The sequence below is a fragment of the Mauremys mutica genome, chromosome 16 (genome assembly GCF_020497125.1).
Source record: "Mauremys mutica isolate MM-2020 ecotype Southern chromosome 16, ASM2049712v1, whole genome shotgun sequence".
NCBI lineage: Eukaryota > Metazoa > Chordata > Testudines > Geoemydidae > Mauremys > Mauremys mutica.
This window is the reverse complement of record NC_059087.1, coordinates 24473912-24500705: the sequence shown is the minus strand read 5'-3', so window position 1 is coordinate 24500705 and position 26794 is coordinate 24473912. Positions and strand designations below refer to the sequence as shown.

Below are 26794 nucleotides of genomic sequence, written 5' to 3'. Positions count from 1 at the left end.
CACCATGCCACTGCACAATAAGCAGGGCTTAGGAACATCCCCTCCAGTCCCTAGCGTATCTCCCGGCACGCCACCTGTCCTGCGTGCGCCTCCCGGAGGTACGGCACAAGGCCAGCTAGGCCAGCTGTGTGCATGCCAGGGAGGCCGCTGGGAGGGGCTTGCGGCTGGTGTGCAGAACTCCCCTCACACTGCTAGTCTTTGGTGAAGTACAGCTCACTCGGAAGAGTGGCTCTGCAAACGTGACATTGGGAGGGTCCCTGTTTATCATCTCTCAGGTTCTCCACAGCAAACCACCTTCGTTTCCCAGTAGGAACATAACTTTCCAGTTGCCAGTCCTGCAAACTCACCCTGGTCTTGGAGAAACAAGCTGGGCTCCTCCTGTCTCACACCTCACAGGCAATAAGGCTGCTTCAGGACAAAGCAGGGCCTCAGCAACACCTGTCCAGCCCCACTGCCTTCCAGTTAGCCCCTGCGTGACCCCCGCTGCCTCAGGTGGGTGGCGCTGGGGGCAGCTTAGCAACCACTCCCGCTGCGAATGCTCAAGGATTAGAATCCTCCTTCCCTAGCTGGGTCAGCTCTGCCAGGCCAGCTGGAGTAAACCACAGTAAAACTGGGGGTTTAGTTGCTAAAGGCAGCCGACCGGACTCCGACCCCCATGGGGAGTGGAAGGTGCCACTCAGAGCAGATCCGCTCTTTCAGTGCCAATACCGCGCCCAGCGCTGTGCAAGGCACAGAGGGGACAGGGACCCAAATTCCCAGCTGGCGTCATTCCATCAACTTCCAGCTTCAGATCGGAGGAAATAATAGTCCGAGGCAGGGCTGAGTAATGGCCAGTGTGTTTAATGAGCAGGACAAGGTGGAAAGGAATGGCCCTGACTCCGCCTTCCCTGGGGACATGCGCCTTCGCTGGCCAGACAGCTGCCATAGCTCCTCCGCCCCCCTGGGAAGCTGCTGCTGCCACTATCACTAGGGTTGGCCCCTCAAAGTTCCTACTAATGAGAATCCTCCTCCAGATCCAGCTGCAGTGTAAGGCCAGTCTCTCCAGGGGAGCTCCCTGAAGAAGGCAGCAGGGTCTCTCTCAGCAATGCAAGCCAGGACCACAACTGCTACTGCACAAACACTAGTGGCCTCAGCATGCAGCAGGTTTCATACAGTTCTGTTTCCTGCAACAACACTTATTGCTAATGGGATGCTGGGTGCAGGGATGCTCCTGATGTACTAGATGGGTACGATGAGCAAACCCTTCCTCAGCCAAGGTGTGTGGGTGGTGTGTGAACCCCCCATTTGGGGAGGCTCCGCTCCTACCCCGCTGCCCTGCCCCCCGGAGCCAGGGGAGCCCTGACTCACCTGCCCCAGCCACCCTGAGTCCTGGGCCACCCGCCCCGAGACCTGTCCCGCTGGCTAGCCCAAACCCGGGCCTGAGCACTGGCTCGCCCACCCCAGCTGCCCTGAGTCCCGGGCCACTGGCCGGCCCAAGCCCACTGGCCGGCCCACGCCCATAGACTTTAAGGTCAGAAGGGACCATTATGATCATCTAGTCTGACCTCCTGCCCAGAGCCACCCCGAGGTCCAGCTGGCTTCGGGGGAGAGGCGGAGCGAAGGCAGGAGGAGGAGCAGCGTGGGTGGGATCACAGGGGAATCGCGGGATGCAGGAACGAGGCCTCAGGGAGGAGCGTGGGCAGGGCTATGGCCTGGCTGTCTGGGGAGGCTTAGTCTCCCCTGGCCTATTATACCCACCACCCATGCCGAGGTGTATGGAATCCGGGTCCCCCTTAGCCTTTTATCTGAACTCAGCCCCTTGCCGGTTACCTGTCTGGTGTTTTTATCCAGAGGTTTGGCTGTATAGATAGTCCTCTTCCAGCAACAGCAGCCCCTGAAACCACTTCGATGTGTACTGAAGTGTATCTAGTGTGATTGCATTCTGGCATAAGATTCCCCTTATTCATTCACTGGCACCTCTCTGGATGCCCAGGGAATTTGTTATCCATCATGGTGACAGCCAGATAAACAAACCCTCCTCTGACTACTACAATAAACAACGCGAGTCTAGTTGAAAATTATGAATGGGGTGGATAAAACTGATGGAAGTAAACTGTTCACACTTGGAAACCAGCCTTGGAATGAATCACCTCAAAGCTGGGAAACGACACGTCTCTGCGCTTAGGCAACACCTTTATCTTGGACCCGTGAATTACACCTCCAGCCCCCTGGCAGCGGGGAAGGCTCTCACCACTGTTTGCAGCCAGGAGACCTTGAGGCAGAGAGAGGATAAGGCATTTGCTCAAGACACAGCAAGCCCACAGGCAGAGCTCGCAATGGAACCCAGGAGTCCTGGTTCCCAGCCCCTTATTTGAACCAACGGATGAGGGTGAAAGTGGAGTGAAACGTTAAAGTAACTGACACGTATGGTGAGCCCAGGGCAAAGAGCCAGTTGCGTTCTCCTGGCTCTCTGCAGCACTTGACACTTTCAGCCAGTAAAAGCTCTTCTCAGACCTGACAGCAACAAAGAGAGACGGTTCTGCACATTCCTCACCCCCAGCACCCAGGGGTGACAGGCAATGCACCTCTAGACTGCTCCCCCCTACAGGGATCCACAAAGCTCCCTTTTCTCCTGAGACCCCCCCTCCCCCAAACCCTGTTCTACATTGACATCAGGCTCCAGGGTGCAGAGGATGGAGACAGTGCAGAGGAGTGTGGCTTGAAACGCCAGCAACAGCTACAAGACACCCATTGCAAAGGCAAACACCATTCCCCACTGCAAGGTCAACCTCTGGCTTGAGAGCAGCTGGCGGAAGTCACTAAAGCCAGACCGAGGTGATGCTAACGGGCAGAGGGAAACCAAAGAACTGGCCAATGCCTTACCCTCACCGTCAGAGTGGTTCACAGACTCGGGCTCCTCAAGGACGTCTCTTCGCTACTATACACCCAAATGGCTACACCAAGCCTCCTCTGTCTGGCCAGGACATTACCTTCTTGCCATGGTGATCCATGCATTGGTGGCCGGGCTTGTCCTCTAGGCTTGCAAATGAAACCGCAGACTAAGGAAACTCCAACTGGTGCAGAACCCAGCAGCTCACCTACCAGCCACGGTGGATCAATGACAACATCACTCAAGAGCTCTAATTATTTCAATGGCTGCCCAGTCGAGTACGGAATCAAGCTTATGGTACTGGTGCTGGTCTTCTGCATTCCAGCATTTGTCTGGGTGGAGGGAAATTGAGCATGCACCTGAACGGCTTCATTTTTTGCACTGCTCTAGAGCCATCAGAACAGTGCTACACTTTACAACTAGTGAATTCATCTTCCCAGCACCCTCCCCTCCCTGTACGGTAGATAATTATCCCCATTTTATAGACTGGGAACCCAGGAACTAGATCCCCGCTCATCTGACCTCTAGGCTTGGGAATCCATCACTAAAAGACAAGCAATTTGCAAAGTGATCCAGAAATTACACCCATAGCCCCGGGGCGGGAGGTTGGTGCTTTGAAAACAACATTTTTTAGCTTATTCTCACATCTGCATTCGCCAAGCAGATTTATACTGGTGATAGGCCGAGGCAACTCATGCCAGCAAATCACACAGATGACTGATGCAAAAGAAAAACTTTGCAAAACTTTCTGAATACACAAGAGAATGGAAATGGAGCTAAAAGTCAGCGGGAAAGGCATTTAGCTACAAGAAGTGCCTTTGTTTTATTGTTTCACACATACCCAACACTTAACCTACTGAATTCCAGTTCGGTAATGAGGGGAAATTATGCCAGCTAAGCCCATCACAGATATCTTGTCTCCTCAAGGATGGTGTTCAGAGAAGGTCAAAGAGCTAATCATCCAGAGGGAAAGATGTTCCTAATTACCTCTTCAGGCAGGCCCTTAAAATAAATTGCCAGATTGATGGGAGAGAAAAGATAATATCCTACGGAGAGGTATGGACAAACCAGAGGAGATGCAGAGACCAGCAGCAGGAGCCACTGGGGGCTGGAGAGCTCAGTTTCTGAAGAAAGATTTAAGGGAACTAAACACGTACACAGTAGAACTTGGCTAAGCGACGGTTAAGGGGAGGATGGTATCTGGAGGGTCTGAACTCCCTTAGTGAGATGCCTCTTGAACTGCTTTTTAATCCTGCTTTGAGAGCTACCTGCCCACAGGCATCTTGACTCAGATTTTCAGCTGTGAGTGAGGAATGCAGACTGCCCGCTCCAGGTGCGCAGGTGGCTAACCCTAGGGGTACATCGACACTGCAGCTGGAAGGGTCATTTCCAGCGTGGGTAGACGTACAGGCGCTAGCTTCGACTGAGCTAGCACGCTAAAAGGAGCCGGGTAGCGGCAGCAGCGTGGGCGGCAGCTTGGACTAAACCACCTGAGTGCGAGCCCGTCCGAGGCCCTAGAGAGGTCCTCAGCCGGCTAGCCCAAGCTGCCTCAGCCACACCGTTAGCTCAAGCAAAGCTAGCGCCTGGACATCTGCTTGAGCCGGACATTATACCTTCAGCTGCAGACCTACTTTGAATGTCTGTAAGGCACTCAGACACTATGAGCCATAGTACTATCTAGACAGACAGAGTAGTGGCAGCATTCCACTCTATAGCATCATTCCGATGCAGAATTAAAGCTTAAAGGCTTTGACCTGCCACCTGGGTTTTCAAATGCAAACCACTGAAAACGTTAACATCTGCATCAATTTCTAGACAGATGCCAGGCTCTGCACAGGTTTGCTTTGCTTTATACCACGGTAGAGGCAGCATTTATTGTATTATACTTCATTGGAGTTTACGGCTCGACAGCATTGAAATTTAATCTCAACCTTTACGAATTTGCTCATCAAAAGCATCTGGGGTGCACAAGGCAAAGCTATTTTGAGACTCTCTCTCTTCGAGAGGAAAACAGAAGCCACTTTATAATAATGGCATCTCATTGTTACAGTGTGACAGTCCTATTTATATAGCAGGCATGTCATGTTCAGTCACATTACTGGTTTAAAGACTTACATTATGATTCCCCCCCAGTCTCGGCCTCTCAGGGTCAATTAGACTTAATCAGCCAAAGCTGTATTCTTTCTTCTCTGCACAACATTCCCAGAATAGGAAATCCTCCAGATTCAGGACCTGATGTTTGCCAGCGTGGCTTTGTAGTGCTGATGCACGGAGCAGCCAGTCAGCGGCCCGTCGTTAATGCTGTTGTAGCGTTCGGCTTTTCCAAAGAGCCGCTTGGCTTGGCACAATATGCCTGCCAGGGAAGAGAGACGCTCATACTCTACTGTCAGTTAACACCTGACGGGCAACCCCTGAATCAACCGGACCAGACTGCGGCTCCACGCTTACCGCTGGCTTCACATTACCGTGCCTCATTCACGTCAGTGGAGTGACTCCAGCTTTACACCCACAGAGGTGAGCACAGAACCGGACCCCCTCACCATCAGCGTGGCTGCACAAGGGGAGTGACAGAAAGCAGGAGCCGGTGCGCTGTGTGCGCACACACGTACAGCTAGAACTGAAACCAGAACTGCCCACTAACAATGGGGCCTTTATGGTCCGTCTACACAGCAAACACACCCCCACTGCTGCCCCGACTTAGGCTCGCGGGGCTGTAAAATGGCTGTGTAGACGTTCAGGCTTCGGGTGGAGCCCGAGCTCTTGGACCCCACGAGGTTGGAGGGTCCCAGGGCCCGAGCCTGAACATCTACACCGCAATTTTTAGGCCCACAGCCTGAACCCTGCGAGCCTCAGTCAGCTGACCCGGCTGGCCGCGGCTGAGCTGTGCCTGTTCTGTTCCACTGCAGATGTACCCTCAGTCCGTCTTGCCGACACCTATGCTTGGAGCTGGGGCTGCAGTTCCCAGCTCGTGCAGACACACTCAGGCTAGCTCTGATCAAACCAGTGCACTAAAAACAGTAGCGTAGCCACGGTAGCATGGGCACCACCATGGCCTAGCCGCCCCGAGGATACACCCGTGGGCTCTGGGCGGGTTTGTACTTGGGACGGCTCCCCTGTGCCTCCACTGCTGTTACCTGTGCTACCGTTACTATTTACACTCATGTGAGCAAGTATGTGCCCACGCGGATGGGAATCACACCCCTACCTCCTAGCGCGGACGCAGCCCTGGTTTGCAATGTACTTAGGCACATGCCACAATGTCTGCTCCTCAGGAGGTGGGGGAAGAGGCATCAGGGAATTTCACAGCAATCAAAGTACCGGTAAACAAGGCGTGTCTAATACACGAGGAGCACAGTAGGCATCTCAGCACCTGCACCTCACACAGAAACGATTTCTTGATGAAACAAACCTGGACGCTACGAGAGTATTTTTAGCCGTTGTACGGGTAGGGAGACAGCACCACAAACAAGGCAAGTGATTTGCCACGAATCACACAATGAGTCAGTGGCAGAGCCGGCGACAGATCCCAAGAGTCCTGACCCACAAGAATATGTAGCTGGAGCAACATCCAAAGGAAAGCCTGACACAGAGCGGTTGATTCCTGCTCAACTGAGAGGCCTGGTCAAGCCTCCAAGAGCAAAGAGGGGGGAGTTACGAGTGCCGATTTAATGCAGCTCTGACACGCTCTCCTCTGGTATAAATACCCCTTTCCTTAAACAACTACAGCCCCCCAGTAGGATCCTAGTACCAGGGCTGCAGGCTCCTGGGGATGTGGATGCATCCCCGGGCCAGAGCACTGTGTTTGCCAGTGGGAGTCTCACACCACAGGCAAAGGGCTGCCTCTGGTACTTCATTCGGAGCTGACCAAAGCCTTCAGCTCTAGCCTGGCCTGAGGAACGGCCAAGCCAGCAATACGCCTGACTCATTCTGAGCTAACAGGAGCGGATGAGGAGGCTCCTGTGGCGGGGGATGACGACAGCATCTCTAAAGAAACCAGAGGGCCAGGGTAAAAAGGGCAGAACTAGCGCCAAGGGGGATCGGGGCTGGTTGCGGGGGGACAGTAAGGGTGAGGCGTTGAGTGTGAGGCCAGTCAAAAGGCAGAGATCTCAATGTTCAGCAGTTCAGAGAGGGCAGGACTCATCCATGGGGTGTGTCAATGCCCATGACCGCATCCCTCCAGGATGTCCTGTCAGGACCAGACCCTGCCCCTCAGTCCCAGGCTGGGGCAGGGACAGTGGTGGGTCAGCACTGTTACCCCACGAGGGACCCTGCTTCCCCAGCTCCTCCAGGGCTTTCCCAGTCACCGGGACCGGTCGCTATTGGAGATGGGCCTGGGGCACAGAACGCTGATCCCAGGCTGGATTTCGACCCTTTCCCCAAAGATTGGGGGGGTTGGGGTTGGGGTTGGTCTTGGTCCATCCTTAACAGAGCCAGCGATGCCGACAGCACAGGGGACAGGGCCTGCCAGCAAAGCCCATCACCTCCCAGTGGACATGTGCTGCTAGTCTTGTGAAGGCAGCTTCCCGTTCCTCAGCTCCCCTGGGCTCAGCGGGAGGCCGAGAAAGGGCAGAGAGACATCAAAGCCTCCCAGATCCCCACTCGGAGCAATCTCACTAATACTAGTTCTGGGGCTGAGTCAGAAAGTTCAGATCCAGATTTCAACCCACCCACCCGCAAAGTGTGGGTGTGTCTGGATCTGGAGTTCCACAGACTGAAGAAATCTCTGAAATCAGGTTGAGTGGGGCAGCTTGAGAGAGAGCAGGAGAGATCTGGGGAATGACCCTGGGAGATAAATCTACACAACAGAGCCAAGAGAAGAGCTCAAGGGGTGAGGGAGATTGACCAGGTGAGGCTGTAAAGTCTTCACAAGCTGGGAGAGGAGGAAAAGGAGCAATGGACTGAAGCCAAATAGGCCAACCTTGCCCTGACACATTAAGGGAAACTTATTAGCATAATCCATCTGTGTCACGGTTATGATGCCCAAGCAGCTTGGCTACAGGTTACTTTTTTTTGGTAACTAAAGCCACTGGCGCCAGAGCTCTTTGTTGTCTGCATGAAAATCCCAACAGACTCCAGGTGCAAAAGGGGAAGACCTGAACTCAGATCTGATGGGAGCTGCCTGGACAAATAGGTCCCAAGTGTGTCCTAGGGGGAGACAGAGGTTGAAATGCAGCAGCTTCATTGCTCTAGAGCAGTTCAGGGGGTGTCACGGTGAAGGTGGCATAATATTTGCCTTGATGCCCCTCATTAGGTGGCAGGCTGGCGGGAGGGAGGAGCACAGACAGTGCCCCAGAACAGTATCGTTTCTGTTACTGAAACTTCTTTTCCCAGGCCTCGTAGTGCTCAAGCATCTACAGCCCATAGACGATAGAAAGCGTATGTGTGCAACACCACAAGAGAGAGACTGGAGACCAGCCACAAAGCCGCGGGAGTGGCGGGGGAGGAGTTCACTGAGTCTGTCCTTCCAGGTCACTTGCAGCTCTTCATTGTTAGATAACATGTGTCATCAGTCCCATGCTTCAGGGATTCAGCCAGACACCTGCAGGGGTCAGGAAGGACTGTTTTCCCCTTAGGTACACAATTGGTGAGATGCATTGTGGGTTTGTTTGGTTTTTCCTCCTTCCTCTGAAGCATCAGGTTTGGCCACAGCTGGAGGCAGGACACCAGGCAGGATGGACCGATGTTCTGAGGTGGTGCAGAGAATCCTCTGCTCCTAAGTGCTTAGCTGGTGATCCTGGCTCCCATGCTCAGGCTCACACTGATCACCAGGTTCAGGGTCAGGAAGGAATTCTCCCCAGGTCAGATTGGCAGGGACCCAGGGACATTTTCACCTTCCTCTGCAGCATGCAGCAGGGGTCACCTGCTAGGATTATCTGGGCCTAACCTACCCGATCAGTTCCCTGCCATTGCAGTGGCCTCAGGCCATGGTGGCTCCTTGGCCCTGCCTGTTCTCTCTGGGGCCACAATGCTTCAGTCTACTAAGCACTAAAACACAAAGGAATAATTGGCAGCGACTGAGATTTTCAAGTGACGTATTTGGGGAAATAAATAACTTTTGTTTGGTGAAATTCTAAAGGGAATTGGGTTCTACCTAGGGCCACCGTCTCTAACACTGAGAGGTGTACGCAGACTCTGCGGCCAGAAAATAGTCCCCTGTTCAGGGGCCAGACCCCAAAACGAAGGTTTTTGAACTCAGGGTCTGAGCGGGGAACGCTCTGGCTAACCGAATGAGATGGTGTGTCCTGCTGCCTTCAGAGGGGAAAAGAGAGCTGTTTAGCACACACGGCCTTGGGGGAGGACATATCAAGGAGAGCTGATCATTAATCCACCCCACAGGATGCTAGCAGCTGGATACACGTCTACAAGATTGAGGTGCTGCAGAGGAGAGAATCCCGAGTGCTAAAGAGACACAGAAGCACAGGAAAATATGAATGACACCAAGCCTCTCCAAGACACCCTGATGAAGGTGACGCTAAGGAATGCTGGATGTGCCAGACCTGGACTATTAATAGAGCTACCCACCCTAGAAAGCAGGAAAGGCCTGAGAAAGGGACCCACCACAGCAAATTCACAGGGCAATAACAGTAATGTAGCTACCCCTGAGTAAAAACACCAGCCCCGATACACATTCATGGGAAACAGGCGGCAATGCTGTGGGGCAGAGGTGCGGAGACCACAGGGGCGGAGTAACTGGATCCAGCCAGAACAAAGGCTCCCCTTCCACTCAGAGATTTATTCTTCAGCTGCCCAGGGAGTCAGTGATGCCTTAATTAGTTAATGAGTGCAAAGTTCTTTGAGCTCACTGAACAAAAGACAATGTAAAAAGTGCTTATCCCAGGTAGTTAAATCCCTGCAGCAAAAGCAAGAGAGACGTAATGCCACTTGGTTAGCAGGAAAACTGCAGAGACCCTGCAGCCAATGGGAAAAAAGGGTCCATTCTACCAAAGCTCAAGAGAGAAACAGCCTGAAGGAAAATGTACAGCCCAAAGGAGAAGGCGCTTCTAGCTCCTAAACAGCAATAGATGTGGCAAAGATGTAAAAAGGCACCCATTGGTCACCGTCATCCAATGAGACCACGGAATGCAACAGCTCCGTGCTAATCTGCAGCCAGGTTCGAATTCACCCGCTCCCCGTTTGTGACGGCTTTTCCCTCTCCATTGCCTTTCGCCACTGACAAGGAAACTTAGAGCAAGGGCACAGTCCAGAGAGACAAACCGACCTTTGCTCATAGAAATTCTGCCTGTGCCATAAGTGAGGTCCCCCCACCAAGAATCACTCTGAGACCAGTGAAAGGACAGTGGTTAGGTGATTAAATGCCCTCCTTTTCCATTGCCCTGTGGAGTTGTGCATCTGTTAAGACTCATTCTAATTAGGGCCCATCAGCAGTTAAAAAATAAAAGCATCCAAAACCACGTTCACCGGGGATCTGCTAAGAACTGCCGAGAGCTCAGACAGGCGCGTGCAGCCCACACAAGCAGTGTGATTAGCCGGGTGTCACAAGGAAAGCAACCCGAGGCTACGCTTCAGCCAGAAAAAGAGTGGTTTTTCTTAACGCGCTGACAGTGCCTTTTTCTGGCAGCAATAGCCCGTACAAGCTGCTGAAACAAGTAATTCCTTGGCACACGGAGCAAGCATTTCAAAGCAGTCTTCTAAAAAACAGAGAAATACACTTGACTTCCTAGCTAAGCTATTTGTGAGGGTCCTCGCTGCTGACCTGTATCAATGGGCCTCCTTCGCAGGACAGTGGAACAAGTAGGGGACAAAATGTTCCCTGTTCCACCTCACAGGGAGAGTGTAACCCCTGAGGGGGTGGGGGGGACAGTTTCCATTTGGCGGGTTTGGTAGCCCTGCAGGGAGCTGCTGAGTGGGTGGGGGCAGGCATGACTCATGAGGTTCCCTCCCCCAACTGTGGTGGGTACATCTGGCCTTGGAGCTGGGATGCAATTCGCCGCTTGAGAAGACGTACCTGCGGTAGCTCTGATTGAGCCAGTACGCTAAACATAGGTGTAGCCACAGCAGCACAAGCAGCAGGCGGGGCTGGCCAGCCCACATAAGGCTCAGACAGGTACGTAACTCAGGGCCACAAGCCCCTCCCACTGTCCTGGCTACACTAACCCGGCAGCTTGATCAGAGGTAGGGTGGGTAGGTCGTGGGGGGTGGGAGGGTGTGGGGCAGAGCAGTTGAGAGCAGGAACCCTAGGGAGAAGGCCTAGGTTGGGGTTCGTGCAGGGAGATTTCGGAATGACCCTTTTTGTTAATAGGACGGAGCCCAGGAAAGGTGGCTTTCGGACCCGATGAACGTGCAGCTTCTGCTTGCAGCTGGGTGGGGCGTCCCCCAACTGCCAGGGGACCGTGGAAGGGACAGCGAAATGAAGAGTCCAAATTCCAAAGGGAGGCCCCGTGGATTTGGGTCCAAAAGTGCTCGTGCTGCCCTGGAGTCTCCAGTTATGTCGGGGCAGACCCGTACAGGCAGTGCTTCATTTGCAATGAAAGAGGCGCTGGGGCTCAAGCAATGTTTTTACATTCATAAATGATGCAGCAAGCCCAGAGGTGCCGGGGCTAGGAACTGCCAGGCCCAGAGGTGCTGGGGCTGGGTTAGCTGATCTGCCTCCCCAGGGGATCCCCTGAGGGAGGGGGCCATTCGGGTGTGACACTGGGACTAGGAACTGCCGAGTCCAGAGGTGCCGGGGCTCTGCCCTGGCAAACCTAGCACAAATTACGCACTGTTTACAGGCAACCACTGAGGATGTGGCTTGAGTCCTGCCTTTCAGAGGGGAGCAGAGCATGGTGAACACTCCTCAGGAGCCTGCTTTTTCCACCAAGGGATTAGGTGCATGAAGGCCAGGAGGAAGTGTGGTCTCGGGGTTAAGGCTGGATGGGGACTCTGGAGATCAAGGTTCGATTCCCAACCCTACCAGAGACTCTTTACATGTCCGTGACTTAATCAGTCTGTGCCTCTGTTTCCCCATCTGTGCAACAGGGAGACTAAAGCCAACCTACCGCAGAGAGGGTCAGTGATTCGCTGAGGACAGCGAGGCGCTGGCTCGGAAACGGGGGCCTTGTCACTCGGTAGGTTGAGGTAAGGTCTGTTGGGCAGAACAAAGGGGAAGGCAGAGTGCCCCGAAGGGGTGGATGTAACACGTGCCTCCCTTAGGACGATGTAATCGCTGCCTGTGACAGACACAAACCCTTCAGGGCCAGAGGAGAGCGGTTCTGCAGGGATGCTTTTTTCCCCAAACAAATAGGCTTCGGCGCTGTGTGTCACAGCCCGTCTCCTCTCCCCGACATAATGACCCTTGGTGTCGCGCACCATTAAATCGCACCGGATAATCACTCTCTTCTGAACGCCCCCAACGGCTCGTTTCACAGGAAGCGTGGTGAGCAGCGTGCTTCGTCGCCATGCAAACGAGGCCATTGTCGGCCTTCCTCAGGATCGACACCGAGCGTCCGGCTGCTGTCTACGTGTCGTCTGTTTTCTGTGGGTATCAAAGAGCTTTCTGGAAGGGGGGATTATTTGAAGTCACCCTCTAGTTGTAACTCCAGGCTCAGCAGCAGCAACTGAATGGCAAGGCATCGCGCCGCACTATGGAGTGGGGATGTATGTCTCCCCCACGAGAACAGCGGCTGGCTTTGCTGGCATCCTCGCGGGCTCCTTGCAGTCCCCTTGTCTGATCAGTCACCTTCTCTCTGCTGGGTCACTGCTCTTTGGCTGCCTGCTCTGTAGAAAGACGTCCCTTTTAGGCAACTCAGGGGGCAAAGATAGATAGAAATGCAGGACACATCCCATCTCCTGTCATTACCCCCAAACAGTCAAAACCAGCAGGGGCGTGAAAAGCTGAACCGACGAGGTTTGGAAGAACGTGCTCCAGTGAGTTGCATTTGCAGACAGCTGAGTGAGCAGAAGCAACTAACCTCTCCTGGCATGGGCAAGGGAGTGAAAGGCAGGAATGTCCCTAGCGTGCTCACAAATGTTATTTGTATGTCTGTGGCAACTAGAGGCTCCAGTTGAGACCTGCTGTGCTAGGCCCTGTACCGACAGAGAGACCCTGGCCAAAGTGTTCTGTGTAGTTAGATTGTGAGCTGACAAAGGGTGGGAAAGAAAAACAGAGGCACAGAATGATGAAGTGATATGCCCAAGGCCACTGAGCCGATAGCAACAGAGCTCAGAAGAGAACCCAGGTCTCCTGACGCCCAGTCTAGTGCCCTACCCACTAGACCACACTGCCTCCAATTGTTCTTCTTCCAAAAGGGTGTTAAGATCGATTAATTTACACTCTTCCCACTCAAACTGTGGAACTGACAATTTCCCAGGAGTCTGCATGATGCAAGATCTTTGGTGTTGGGATCTCGTCTGTAAAGCCCCTAGAACAGGGTAAGGGGTGGAGTGCGAGATCCACCAGTGAAGAGCCACCACCCCGTTGTGAATAATTTGCCAGACGAGGCACAGCTCCCATGCTCTGATCATGCAAAAACATTACACCCCAGACTGTCAGGGGATGACCAGCCAGGATGGAAGGGGGAAGAGACAACCCCACCGCTCCAGAAAACGGTCAGGCATTTGCTAGTCCATCACATCCCATTGTGTCACATTCCTGTTATGCCGCATTGCATCAGGTTATCCCACCACATGGTGCAACCCAACACTGATGCATAAGGGAACCTAATGCAATGAGACACACCAATGCCTTGCTGAGAATGGCCTTTATTGCTTGGTTTCTGGTCCACTACTCACCATCATTCTGGGCAGCAAGATACATTGGTTTGACGCTGGGGGAAATAGCAATACATAAAAATATCCTCACTCCAGGCAAATCTCCTAACTGTGCCGCTGAGAGTCAGGTAGTTGGACATATCTCTATAAATAATATCGCCAGCCCCCAGCACTGCTGCTAGGTCCCATTGACCCGGCAGCCTAAGAAATGGGAGGAAGAGGATGCCAGGAACAGATTGCTGAATCTTGAACCATTTCAGAAGGCAGATGCGTTGTGGGGGAGGATCACAAGATTCTTGCTTCCCAGGAGGGCCAAGGGAGCCATGGCTGCAGGGTTGCTCTCTCCCCAGGTGCCGTGCTGGGGCAGAAGCAGAGAAGCCAGGCACCCTGCGTCATGACACTGCCGACGCACAGCATACGCAAGCAAATGGCCTCAAAGGAAGCTCCGGTTCTGAAGGCAGCCTGCAAAGCTGATCCTCAAGCTCTTCACCAGGGCCGGCTTTAGGCCAATTCAACCAATTCCCCTGAATCGGGCCCCGCCCCTAAGAGGGCCCCGCACCCAAGCCCCAGTACGGCATACGGGCAAGAGCCGGTGTGCTGTAACGGGCTGGCCCGGCTTCCCCAGGGGGCAATTTAAAGGGCCTGGGGCTCCCAGCAGGGGCTGGAGCCCCAGGCCCTTTAAATTGCCACCGGAGCCCCACTGCTGGAGCCCTGGGGTAGGGCTGTGGGGCTCTGGGGGCTATTTAAAAAGTCCAGGGCTCCTGTTGCTTCTACCGCCCCAGCCCTTTAAATAGCTGCTGGAGCCCCGCTGCTTCCTGGGCCCTTTAAATAGCCGCGGGAGCTCTGGGGTAGCGGGAGGGCTCCAGCTGCCCCTGCCGCCCCGGTCCTTTAAATAGCTGCAGGAGCCCCGCCGCTTCCCCAGGGCTCCAGCGGCTATTTACAGGGCCGGGGTGGTGGAAGCAGGGGAGCCCTGGGCCCTTTAAATAGCCCCCGAGCCCCAGGCTGCTGCTGCTACCCCGGTGGGGGAGGGAGGAGGAGGGGGCACTTCCCATACAGGGTGGGCTGTACCCCCTGTACCCGCATCCCCTGCCCGTGGCCAGCCCCTGCTGTACCCCCTACCTGCACCTGCCCTTCACCCCCTTCCCTGCCCGCACCAGCCTCTGCCTGCAGCCAGGGCCGGCTCCAGGGGTTTTGCCGCCCCAAGCAGCCAAAAAAAAAATTTAAAAAAAGCCGCGATTGCGATCTGCGGCAATTCAGCGGGAGGTCCTTCGCTCTGAGCGGGAGTGAGGGACTCTCCACCAAATTGCCGCTGCATACCTGAAAGTGCCGCCCCGCCGCCCCAAGCACCTGCTTGATAAGCTGGTGCCTGGAGCCAGCCCTGCCTGCAGCCAGCCCCACACCCCCTGCCCTGCCCGCTGCCAGCCTGTCTGCAGCCACCCCTGCAACCCCTGCCTTTCCCGCACCAGGCCCTGTCTGCAGCCAGCCCTGCACCCCCTGCTCGCAGCCAGCCCCTGTCTTCAGCCAGCCCTGTACCCCCTGCCTGCAGCCAGCCCCTGCCTGCAGCCAGCCCCTGTCTGCAGCCAGCACTGCACCTCCTGCCCTGCCCGCACCAGCCCCTGCCCTCAGCCAGCCCTGCCGCACCCCCTGCCCTGTCTCCAGCCTACCCCTGCCACACATCCCTGCAGCCCTGCCTGAAGCCAGCCAGCACCACACACACCCCTGCTCGCATCAGCCCTACACGCCCTGCCCTGCACCCCCTGCCCTGCCTGCAGCCAACCCCTGCCATACCCCCCTGCCTGAAGCCAGCCAGTCCAGCACTCCTCTGTCTCCAGCCCTTCCAATCCATACCACACCCCCCTGTAGCCCTGCCTGAAGCCAACCAGCCCACCCCACGCACCCCTGGCTCCAGCCAGCCCTGCACCCCTTGCCCTGCCTGCAGCCAGACTCTACCTCCAGTCAGCCCCTGCCCTGCCTCCAGTCAGCCCCATGTCCACTGGTGCCCTGCAGTTCCCAGGGCAGTAACCCTGCACACCTGCTTCAATGAGGGGGGCAGGGAGCAGCTGGGACCCCCACATGTGCACACCCAAGGGTGACCAGACAGCAAGTGTGAAAAATCGTGACAGGGGTGAAGGGTAATAGGATCTTATATAAGAAAAAACACCAAAATTGGGACTGTCCCTATAAAATCGGGACATCTGGTCACCCCAGGGAGTGGCGGGGACCCACACATGTGAAACGGAGCTCATTTCTAGTTCAGGCCCGTCTTTTTAAAAAAGAACTTTAGGTAGGGTTAACACGTCCGTATTTTCCCGGAGATGTCAGGCTTTTTGGTTCTTAAATCGCCGTCCGGGAGGAATTTTTAAAATTTAAAAATTCCTCCCAGGAAAATACGGATGTATGGTAACCCTATTGGTACAAAAAAGCCATACTGTGGCACATCCCTTAAATCAGAACTTTTTACAGGGAACCGGTTGCTAAGAAATGAGAGGCTTTTTTTTTTTTAAGTCATCCCTGCCGGGGCCCCGCCAAAAATGTTTGAATTGGGCCCCGCACTTCCTAAAGCCGGCCCTGCTCTTCACCCAGATGTTGTCTTCATGTGTTCCAAGGAGCGAAGGGGAGCTGCAGCCCAGCATCCACACTGAGCGTTTTCTGAACACTCCCCACTGTTGCGATACTCCCCGGTGCAGCTTTCCTGCTGCTGGCAACGGTGGAAGCTCCATTATAGACAAGACACCAGCGTCTCTAACCACTCAGCGCTGAGCGAGTCTCACCTAGGTGGTGATAAGAATAGCACATCAGTGGCCACCAGTGCTAGTTGAGCAGGTCAGGAGGGGAGCGGAGTCTGTTGTGGATCCTTTGCAAAGCTCAGTGACTGATAAAGTTATCATTAGCTATTTGTTTAAGGTAACATCCACTCCATGCTGGGTGCTTTCCAAACACTTGAGGATGATCCTTTGAAATCTGAGGACAGACAGGAGCAGACAACAGGGCAGGACAACAGGCAATGGACAGACAACTCAGTTTGGCAGCATGGCACAAGTGAGACTCTGAGGGACTAAAAGGCAGACAGGGTGGGTTCCTTGCAAAGGTGCTGAGGGAGGTGGCTTCATGCACTGAGGGCCCTGTGAAAGGAAGGACCAGGGTGCAAGAAGTGGACAAGCAGGCAGACAAGGCTGAGGACGACAATGCAAAGCTTGACAAGGCAGGATGAGTTCCTAAGTGTTTTTCACACTCTATTTGCAAACAGATGGAGCATTTTCCTGTGCAAGAGGAAATCGAACCTCAAGCTACTGAGACATTTGCACCTAAGACCTTTCTGGCATTTGCATTCCAGGTCCGATGAGCCCAGCACTTGGAGTTCCAACAGTGTGCAGAGGAAATAATGGGACTGGTTTGCAAGTGTTACCACTGAATGGCTATGCTTGCTGGGAGGGGGGAGAATAAAGAGGGGGCAGGAAAGGTTAAAGCAGGATGGATAAAAATTGATGATTTAAAAAAAATAAAAATTGGTTTCTTTTATTTATATTTTATTTTTTGATTTTGTTATTTAAGTGATCATATGTTTTTCTTTTTAAAACTAAACCTATTCAAAATGAAATCTGAATTGAATACAAAATATGTTAAGGCCTAAACTTACTACAATCTCTTAAAACATTTAAATAAAAAATAAGTATGCTAGTTTTGTGAGTTTAATTCAATTCCAGTTACCGTCCTAATGCAGCTTAACACAAATCCTGAGCAAAAAGTTAATTATCTAGTAAATAAGCAATACATCATTCACCATTTTCGAACACACACAAAATGTACAATCAATCAAAATGGGAAAATACTAAGCTATGTAATTGCTTAAATAAGTGCATACAGTTATGGCGAACCCTCCTAGGTAGCAAACTCATGTACCAAATCTAGTGTGAGGCTCTACTAAGTTGTGCATCACCATGGTTCAGTGGTTTTATCAACCAAAGAGAATGAACCTTTCTCTAGACAACAAGTGAAGTACAAATGGAAAAGTTGATTAAAATCAATGATTTACATCGAGGCTTTCCACTTGGTGATTTAAATCACCGCTTTAAATTGCCTTGATTTAAATTAATCCACCTTGGCTTCAAGTAACCCCCCCATACTCAGAACCTGTTGCCTTCTCTGTCCTGGAGCGCAGAGAGTCTGGGAGTCCATTTGGAAATCACGTGCTTTTCACTTAGAGCGGCGGCTTCAGGCTCCCAAGGCCTCTTCTCCTGCAGCTGCCTATGGAATCTGAAGCCGACAGATCCCCCCCTGCCTCCCAAGCGGGTCCAAATGGTGACTTGCCCTTCCCTTCATGAGGAGTGAAACGGAACTCCTGGCACCCGCCCCCTTTACATGGAGCGGAAGCCCCGGATGCTGAATAACTGGTAAGATGCTCTCTCTGTAACGGGGGGGGGGAAGCCGAGGTTGTGTGTCTGAAATAAACTGACAATCCTGCGCTTTCTCCCACGGCGAGCCTTGCCTGCAGCAGCGCTGCCTTGTGACTTCGGGACACGAGGTCCCTGCACTCCCAGCACCCGAGGGACTGCAGTACCCAGATATCTGCTGGATCTATCCGGACCAGGAAAACGCCTGGTAAATTCTCAGTGCCCTGCCTGGAGGATAGGCTGCAGCTCTGATTAAAAGCAGCAGGAGACACTGTGTGTCATCTGCCAGGTGCAGCACTGAAGATTTAACCCCCTGCATGCTGAATTCTGTCCCTCCTGATTGCCATGTTGCTCCATCAGCCTCTCAACCACAGAGGCCTCATACCAACGGGGCAAGGAGAGAGCACACACATGCATACGCTCCCCCTTCGTCCATTTATTTTTGGCTGCGTGGCTAGAAGCAGCTTTTTATGGAGACATTGATTGCATTGCTTCCTATGGGGAGGGGGAGTGTCGTTTCTCTGGAGAAAAGTATGGTTACAGCTGACTTACTGGACCAGCTTGCCTTTTAGCTGAGGGATACTTTCCATTGACCCACGGCCTAGTTCTTTGTGGATCTGCCCCTCTACCCAACAGCAGTACCATCCACCCCCGACCACAACATGCCTCAAGGACAACAGGCTTATGTGCACAGACCCCGTGGCCAGCTGCTCCAGATCACATTTCTTCTATCTTAGATATTTATAGGGCGCCAAATACCACAGTATCTAGGTGCCAGTTTCTTGGCACCTTCCCACCTTGGCATGTGCTCCCTGGCGGAGGAGGATTGTCAGAGGAGGATTGGGACCGGGGCGGGGGGGGTCTCTGTAAGGATGTGCAATGCCGTGGAAGATGCCACAGCTTGTTCAAGCAACATTTCACAGAGCTGCCCAGTGCCCTGAGAAACTGAGCGAGAAGGGAGAGCAGAGAAAGGCAAAATAAGACTATCGAAATATGAAGAGTAGGAAGAAAACAGGAAGCAAAGAGGAGGAATGAGAAAGCCTCTGGAGAGGAGGACAAAAGGAGAAATGAACGCAAAGTAAAAAGAACAGGTAAAGGGAGAAAAAGAAAAGGACAGAGCGAGAGAGGGGAGATAGCGATGAGCTAGTAGAAGGCGAGTGCAAAGAATTAGAGAAAGGTGGTTTAGCTGAACATTAGTAACTAGAAAGAGTCAGTAAGTAAGTGTCAGGCCCAGAGCCATATTTACACATCCATTGCACTTGGCATATGTAGGATTTCTGCTTCTCCGGTGACTTTCCCTGCATTTTTGGGTGGGTTCCGTTTACCTTTATATTCACAGCTGTGCTGTAAAAGCTTCAGAAGCTCCAAAATTAACCAGAACTCTGGCTTGGGGCTGGGAAATAAGAGTCAGCATCTAAAAGTGTTTTCCCCTCCCCTTGGATCCAGGGCTAACCATCCACCTGCGACCCACTCACCCCCCACCTTGCCATCTGAACACCAACAGAATTTACACAAGCCGCCTAGCAGCGTGGAACACAGTACATCCTGCTTTGATACCATCTAGTTATGGGCATTGCAAACAGGGCCCACTCCTCTCACTGAAGTCAATGGAGGTTTTTTGCCACTGGCATCAATGGGAGCAGAAAACAGCCCATGTATAAAGAAATTTGAAAAAGACACTGACCCAATACACTTTGTTCCAAAACTTTTACCTCAGGGGCCAACTTTGCTGCGGGCTTCCTCGACAGGGTCTGAAAAAATCTGTATGCAAAGCAAGTCACAGACACAGAGCCAGTCTTTGCTGACAAAGTTTATGGTGCAGTAAAGGAGACCCATTGGAAAAACTGTCCCTCTATGTTCAAAGCTGAGAGCCAGAATTGGCAGCAATCCCATGGGAGACCTGCATATCCAAAATGAAACAGGTTTCTTTAGTCCTTCAATGCCTTTGGGCTCTCAACCTTTCCAGACTCCTGATTTGTCTTGCACACCCCCAAGTTTCACCTCACTTGCTCATAAAATCAGACATAAAAATACAAAAGTGTCACAGCACAGTGTTACTGAAAAAGTGCTTCCGTTTTCATTTTACCATATAATTATCAAATAAATCAATTGGAATAGAAATATTGTACTTACATTTCAGTGTATAGTATAGAGAGCAGTATAAACAAGTCATGGTCTGTAGGAAATTTTAGTTTGTACTGACTTCGCTAGTGCTTTTTCCGTAGCCCGCTGTAAAACTATCTAGATGAGTTGATGTGCCCCCTGGAAGACCTTGTGTACTCCTGGTTGAAAACCACTGCAAGGTGCCGAAGTGTTTTCCTGAATCAGGGCCCAGAGTAACCGCTCTCCAACACCTGCACTGAAATGCATACCTATGGCTGGGGCTATAGTAAGGGCTCGATTTGTGTCTGTCTTCATATTTTATATACACACACACACACACACATATAATCCCTCAATATTTATACACATGTATACATATCTATAGTTACCCACATGCACCAGACTTCATTCTAACTACTCACAGATCACCATCAATATTTAGAGCAGGGGTCGGCAACCTTTCAGAAGTGCTGTGCCGAGTCTTCATTTATTCACTCTGATTTAAGGTTTTGTGTGCCAGTAATACATTTTAACCTTTTTAGAAGGTCTCTTTCTATAAGTCTATAATATATAACTAAACTATTGTTGTATGTAAAGTAAATAAGGTTTTTAAAATGTTTAAGAAGCTTCATTTAAAATTAAATTAAAATGCAGAGCCCCCCACACTGGTGGCCAGGATGCGGTGTGACAAAGTTCTTCCTCTACCTTGGTGGGTCCTGTGCTTATTGGCGGATTTGCTCACCTCAGTGATCTTCCCCTCAGTCTGGGTCAACTCCTCCAGTGTTCAATCAGGAGTTGGGAGGTTTGGGGGGAACCCGGGCCCACCCTCTACTCTGGGTTCCAGCCCAGGCCCCTGTGGATCACAGCTGTCTATAGTGCCTCTTGTAACAGCTGCATGACAGCTACAACTCCCTGGGCTACTTCCCCATGGCCTCCTCCAAACACCTTCTTTATCCTCACCACAGGACCTTCCTCCTGGTGTCTGATAACACTTGTACTCCTCAGTCCTCCAGCAGCAGCACACCCTCTCCCTCTCAGCTCCTTGCGCCTCTTGCTCCCAGCTCCTCATACGCGAATCTCACTGACTAACTGGGAGGCTTTTAACTAGTTCCAGCCTGCCCTTGATTGGCTTCAGGTGGCCCAATCAACGTAGCTATCTCCTCTGCCTTCTAGCAAGATCTTAATTGGCCCCAGGTGTCTTGATTAACCTGGAGCAACTGCCATTTGGTTACCATGGTACTAGGGATTTGGTTAGCCTGGGGCTAACATACCTGTTCTTCAGTACTTTACTGTAGCCATCTGGCCTTGCCCCATCACAGCGAGCAGTGTGAGTGCCACTGAAAATCGGCTCGCTTGCCGTCTTCGGCTCATGTGCCATAAGTTGCCTACCCCTGATTTAGAGCAACAAATTTTCCTCTGCCAAACCAGTGAGAGAAATGCACAGGCCAGCGAAATGTACCCAATGCTTTCTAAGCCATTTATCTACAACTGGCTACAGAACAGAATCCTGGAGCCTCCAGACTCCTCTTCCATGCCAACCTGAGCAGCAGTGGAGCGCGACAGGTGCCTAACTCCGAGAGCCATCAAGGAAAGAGACACGTGATCCCAAGCAGAGGCTCCCCTCTGAGCTGGTCTGACTTACTTGCTGAGAAGGTGGCTTCCATGTGGACAGGAGGAGTGGAAGGAATGCAAGGCGGGTGTCCCACAAAGAAGGAACGCAGGGAGCGCTCGGACAGGAGGGGAGAGCGCTGGGAGGGGATGTTCTCACAGCTTCCCACACTGTTGTGAATCTTTAAGTTCAGGGGCTTGTTCTTTTTCTTGGTTCTAAGGGAAAGAGAAGGAGAAAAAATGAAGAAAAGCAGCAAAGGAAACAGGATATGTTTTCTCAGGAGAGAGGGAAGAAGTGCCAGCAAGCCAGGCAGGGAAACACTAGTATGTGTCTGACTAAAACACAAGCACCGGAAGACATGGGCCTGAACCCATGTCCTCACACATTGGAAGCCATGAAATCCAAACCTGGGCTCAGATCCATATTTGCATGTGACCCCTTATCTTAATAATGAGCCCATTTCCAAAGTCAGATTCAGTTCCGAGGCTTACCTCCAAGCCACGTTACAGTCGTGGAGGTGTTTATCAAGTGCTTTGAGATCCTTGGATGGCAGGTGCTGTGTGAATGCAAACTATTACCACCCACATGGTAACACAAGCTAATAAAAATCACATCATTTCTTCACACACCAGCCTTGCTAAGTCCGTATTGCATTTCACAGTTCTGAAACTACGGCATGTTAACGCTACATGGCACCATCAATCTTTAGCATCCTACAGAAATTACACTCAACTGCTACCTGAAAAATCTTTAGTGCCTGTGACAGACAAATGTGATGCCATGCTGGGGTACTGGAGCCTCACCATAATTCATTCTTCAAACCCGCTTTCAGTCAAGACTTGGAAAGGACCAAATCAATCAGGAGTCTGCACTGACCAGTGAGCATTTTGGAAATATCTTCTCTGACCAGCTTGTTCCTCCAGCGCTATGTTTTCAAAACTCGGTGCTTAAGCTGTTCCTACAAAAGGTTTGTTTTTAAAACACATCTACTATGCCTGTCCAAGCTGCACTCTCCATGCAAATGGGTCTTTATGTGCACAAATCTGGGTACCAAACTTCCCTGTTTGGTAAGGTCTATCTACCATCACAAAAATGACACATCGACGCCAACCCTAACCCTCTCCCACCAAAAACCCTGAAAACGGCCTCACAAATCCACAAAATGAATTTAAAAAACCACACTGTCCCAAACAAAATTTATATCCCAATGCAGGAGAGAAGCCAGAGACACCATGACGTGCACTAAGGACTTTGATAATGCTATTGATTTAACATGGAAGGAGTCCAGATACCATGGTGATGGGCGGCAGTATAAAACCTTAAGACAGACAGATATACAAATGTTGTTGTAGCCAGTAAACCTTAGAGCTGAGATTTTCAAAGTTACCTAGGGGGTTTAGACACCAATTGCCGTTCCTTTAGGTTACTGGGAACTCAAATCCCTTAGGTATCTTTCAAAATCTCCTCCTGGATTCTTTGGCCACACAGACAACAGGCACCATTTATCATTAATATAATGCCAACAGTAGGCCGACTGTTTTACGGACAAGTCGAGAGACAAGAGCTCTACTGCACCTATGGGTGTTCAATTGGAATTTCTTTGCAGTCTTTTAACATCTTTACATTCCAGTTACTTTAAAATGTATTGCCCAGTTTGGCAAGTTGATGAATGAGATGATGATTCCAGGGCCAGATTCTCAGCTGGTGCTAATCAGTGCAGCTTCATGGACTTCAGTAGAATTATGCCAATTTAGACCAGCTGAGGATCTGGCCCCGTGCTACAACAGAGGTTCTGTTGTGGTAATTGGGCGGGGCCTACACATTTACTCGAATTGTGAGCGCAACTGTAAAAAGTGTGTGAAAGTTCATAAAGTGTCACAATAACCTCCAATAAATGTTGATGGGAAAAGGCACAAACGGGAGACAGAATGGATTTGTCTAAACCAAAAGGCTATTGCTATAATCCATGGACTGTGTTGAAATCATGCTTGATAAAAACAGAAGATGTAGAACCAGAAACCAATGAATGAAATCAACATAGGCCTAAGGGGATGGGCTGTTCCACCCATCACTCCATTTTGGGGTCCTTAAAAAAAGAGACTCTGGCAGGGAAATGATGGAAGAGAAAGACAGAGGCTACTGGAGTGAGTTTCACCATCCTGGCTACCCCCGCCATCTCCTGGGATCTTGGACCTTATTCGTCCTAATCCTGAGGGATGCCCTGACCAAACCAGGCCAGATGATACCTTCCACCCCTCTCAGCTCCAGCTAAATCCCAACCACCAGCTGGGACGAAATGGGATCAGACTTCAACAGCAGCAACATCTCCAGCTCATCTCATCTAACTTCTTTCTCTTTTCCCCTAAAGGACAGTTAGTCCCATCTTTGATGCCATCGAAGAGATGGTCGGACAAGGGGTTTTTCCTTCCAAAACTCTCTCCAGCTAAAGGGAAAGGGAACAAGGGATATCGATGCAATTAGAGTCTTATTTAATACTTTACATTTCAAATGATGGAACTGGTTTTCCTTGTTGTCTTGGTTTTCACTAAAAGGTTAAAAGGAATTTCAGTTGTGTGTTTGCCATGGCACTCAGCAGGCTGAGAGCTCTGTCTACCAAAGCTCAGGCCTTAGTTAACACTGGTTAATGCTGGACAGTGCTTGGGTTACTTTAACGCATTTGGTTCTTTTATGCCATCTAAATTAATACACCAGCAGTGATGGCCCCCATTGGTGTCATGTCTGAGTGCCTCACACTCTAATTTGGCTTTGCTCACCACAGCCCGGGGGTGCAGGCCAGTGCTCTTGTCTCCATTGTACGAAAGGGAAACTGAGGCACAAGGAGGCTAAAGTGACTTGCCCAAAGTCACATGAGAAGTCTGGTAAAGCCACATTTCCTGAACCCCAGGCTAGCAGCTGGACTATGAAAAAAATCCATACAACTTTCCACTGGGCCTCTAGCCTAAAGGCCAACTTTCAAAGCAAGAGGCCAGTCCATAAACCCATTTATATGGGTGCCCCAAAAAGCACCCCCCCACCCACACACTGATCTGATGCAGGGCACAAGCCGGCCAAGTGGGCAGTTTAGCCAGCCATGCGCTGGCCAAAGTTTTGGGGCTCCCCAGTCACAATCAGCTGTTCTTGGAGGCGGAGGGAAGACGCAGATTTTTCTCTCCACTCTGCTAGCTCGTCTGATTGAATTAGATCCTGCCTGGCACCGTCTAACCAGAACTGATGGGGAGTCAGTGTGCACTGGCGGAGGGCAAAGGCGGGTATAAAGGGTGTGAGCACCTTGGGTGAAATTCACCCTGTGCAGGGACTCAGCCCAGGGACGTGGCATCACTTCAGCTCTCAAAACAGGGCTAGCGTGGGACTCGACTGGCACGCAGGCTTCAGATGGGGCCTCTGCACAGGGGTGAAACACGCCCGCCACCTGCTGAAGTCACCGGGATTGCGGTGCTCAGCCCCTCTCAGGATTTGGCCTGGATAGTAACATGTGGGTGGGGAGAAGGATGGTGCCTCACTGGCTGCTGCAGCCAGCCTGTCCCCTGAGGAGCTGCTAGAGAGAGCTCGTTCTGCTGTAGCACTTCCCAGCCTCGCTCATTGCCCCAGTCCCTGGGATCTCCGGTTACAGCACTTTCTGCTCTTCTCACGGACACAATGTTCCCATTGAGGCCGCAGCGTCCATTAAGGAAGCCCAGGTCCCTTTCATTAATCCTGGAGAGGTTTTTTTGGGTGGTTGCTGGCGTTTTTTCTGTCCCCTGGCAGCAAGGAGGCAGCGCAATAGCCCTTGATGTTATCAATAAACAATTCCAGGGCCTGGAGGGGCTCCCAGGGCCATCACTCAGCCGCCCGGGCTCTGACACTCAGAAACCGCTGGCGATATTTTCTCACGATTTATGAGGTTAGCATCGACTCCGGCTTGAATTACAGCCTTTTATTCAATCAGGTGCATTTGATTTCTGGTTACACTGTTGTAACTAATTAGTTAACAACAATGCAGGGGTGGCGAGGGAAGAGAATGAATCGTTTTAACCCTCCGATGACGGAGGGTGGATCCAGCTGGATCAGCCCTCTACAGCTCCAGGGAAAGATGCAGAGGCCTCCCCAGCCTCGCTCCTGCTGATGGGTCGGGCCAGCACCTCACCATGCTTGGTCAGTGACGGCTGGAGAGGGCGTGAGACTGGCAGCCAACTCTGTCTCCTGATGGACTTTAGCACCGGGGACCGCATCACTCCGAGGTTCTGCGTCAGGTTTGCTGCCACTGGCCCAGTGACCACGAGAGGTCGTCTCTAGCACTTGGGGCAGGCAGAGACAGCTCCTGTGGTGCACATTTGCATTATGGGCCGGCAGCTTTGGCACAGCTCTTCTGCCCATCAGCAGCATTTCCTTCCTTGTTTCTAAAGCCACTAAACCCATCCCCTCGTCCAGCGGCTCACAAGAGAGATTCCAGCCAGCCCAGCCCCACCACGCGCCATGGTATCAGAGTCTCCTTCTGCACCTGAGCAGACCTCCAACGAGTGGCCTCCCCCATGGCTGAGGGATCCACCCAGCCCCCTTCAAGTCCAGCATGTGAGGTGCCCCATCCCTCCCCCACAGACCCAACTTGCCAGCTCCTGAGGGAAGCCAAAGCGAGACAGTCTAACTTCTCACACACTTCACAGCAGGGTCCACTGACCCCTGAAAACTGGATACAGGAGATGCCTGAGAGAGACAGGACCCTCCCCCAAGAGACTCTAATACATGGGATTTCCCCCATCCTCCCCAACTCAGCTTCTCATAGGATAAGTCCCCCCACAGTGGGAGATGTCTCCTATGGGGAATTACAGCACCCCTCCCCCAGGGGGAGATGCTCTTGTCTCCAGAAATCTATTGCAGAGGGGGTCTCCTCACCCGACCCATCCCTGGGAATTTGGCTGAAGAACCCAAAAAAGCACGCAATCTTACCAAGGACCCCAGGGCTGGGTGCCCAGTTCTGCTCTGTACCACCCCTAGCACTGTCCTCCCTGGCACAGAGGAGTTTTACTGAAGCAGAAGTAAGGGCTGGGGGGCTAAGCAAGGTGAAGCCCCTTGCAAAGCATTCAGGCTGGGATAGCCTAACGGGGTTTAGGTGCC

At 52.0% G+C, this 26794-nt stretch overlaps 1 protein-coding gene across 5 annotated transcripts in view; it reads right to left on the bottom strand.

Moving 5' to 3' along the window:
* KSR2 (kinase suppressor of ras 2) overlaps positions 1–26794 on the bottom strand; it is a 302208-nt gene that overhangs the window by 137515 nt on the left and 137899 nt on the right. For all 5 annotated transcript variants that reach the window (XM_044989586.1, XM_044989581.1, XM_044989583.1 and 2 more), the window contains one exon: positions 21716–21897. In XM_044989586.1, the coding sequence (XP_044845521.1) occupies positions 21716–21897 (182 nt within the window). The remainder of the gene's footprint in view (positions 1–21715; positions 21898–26794) is intronic.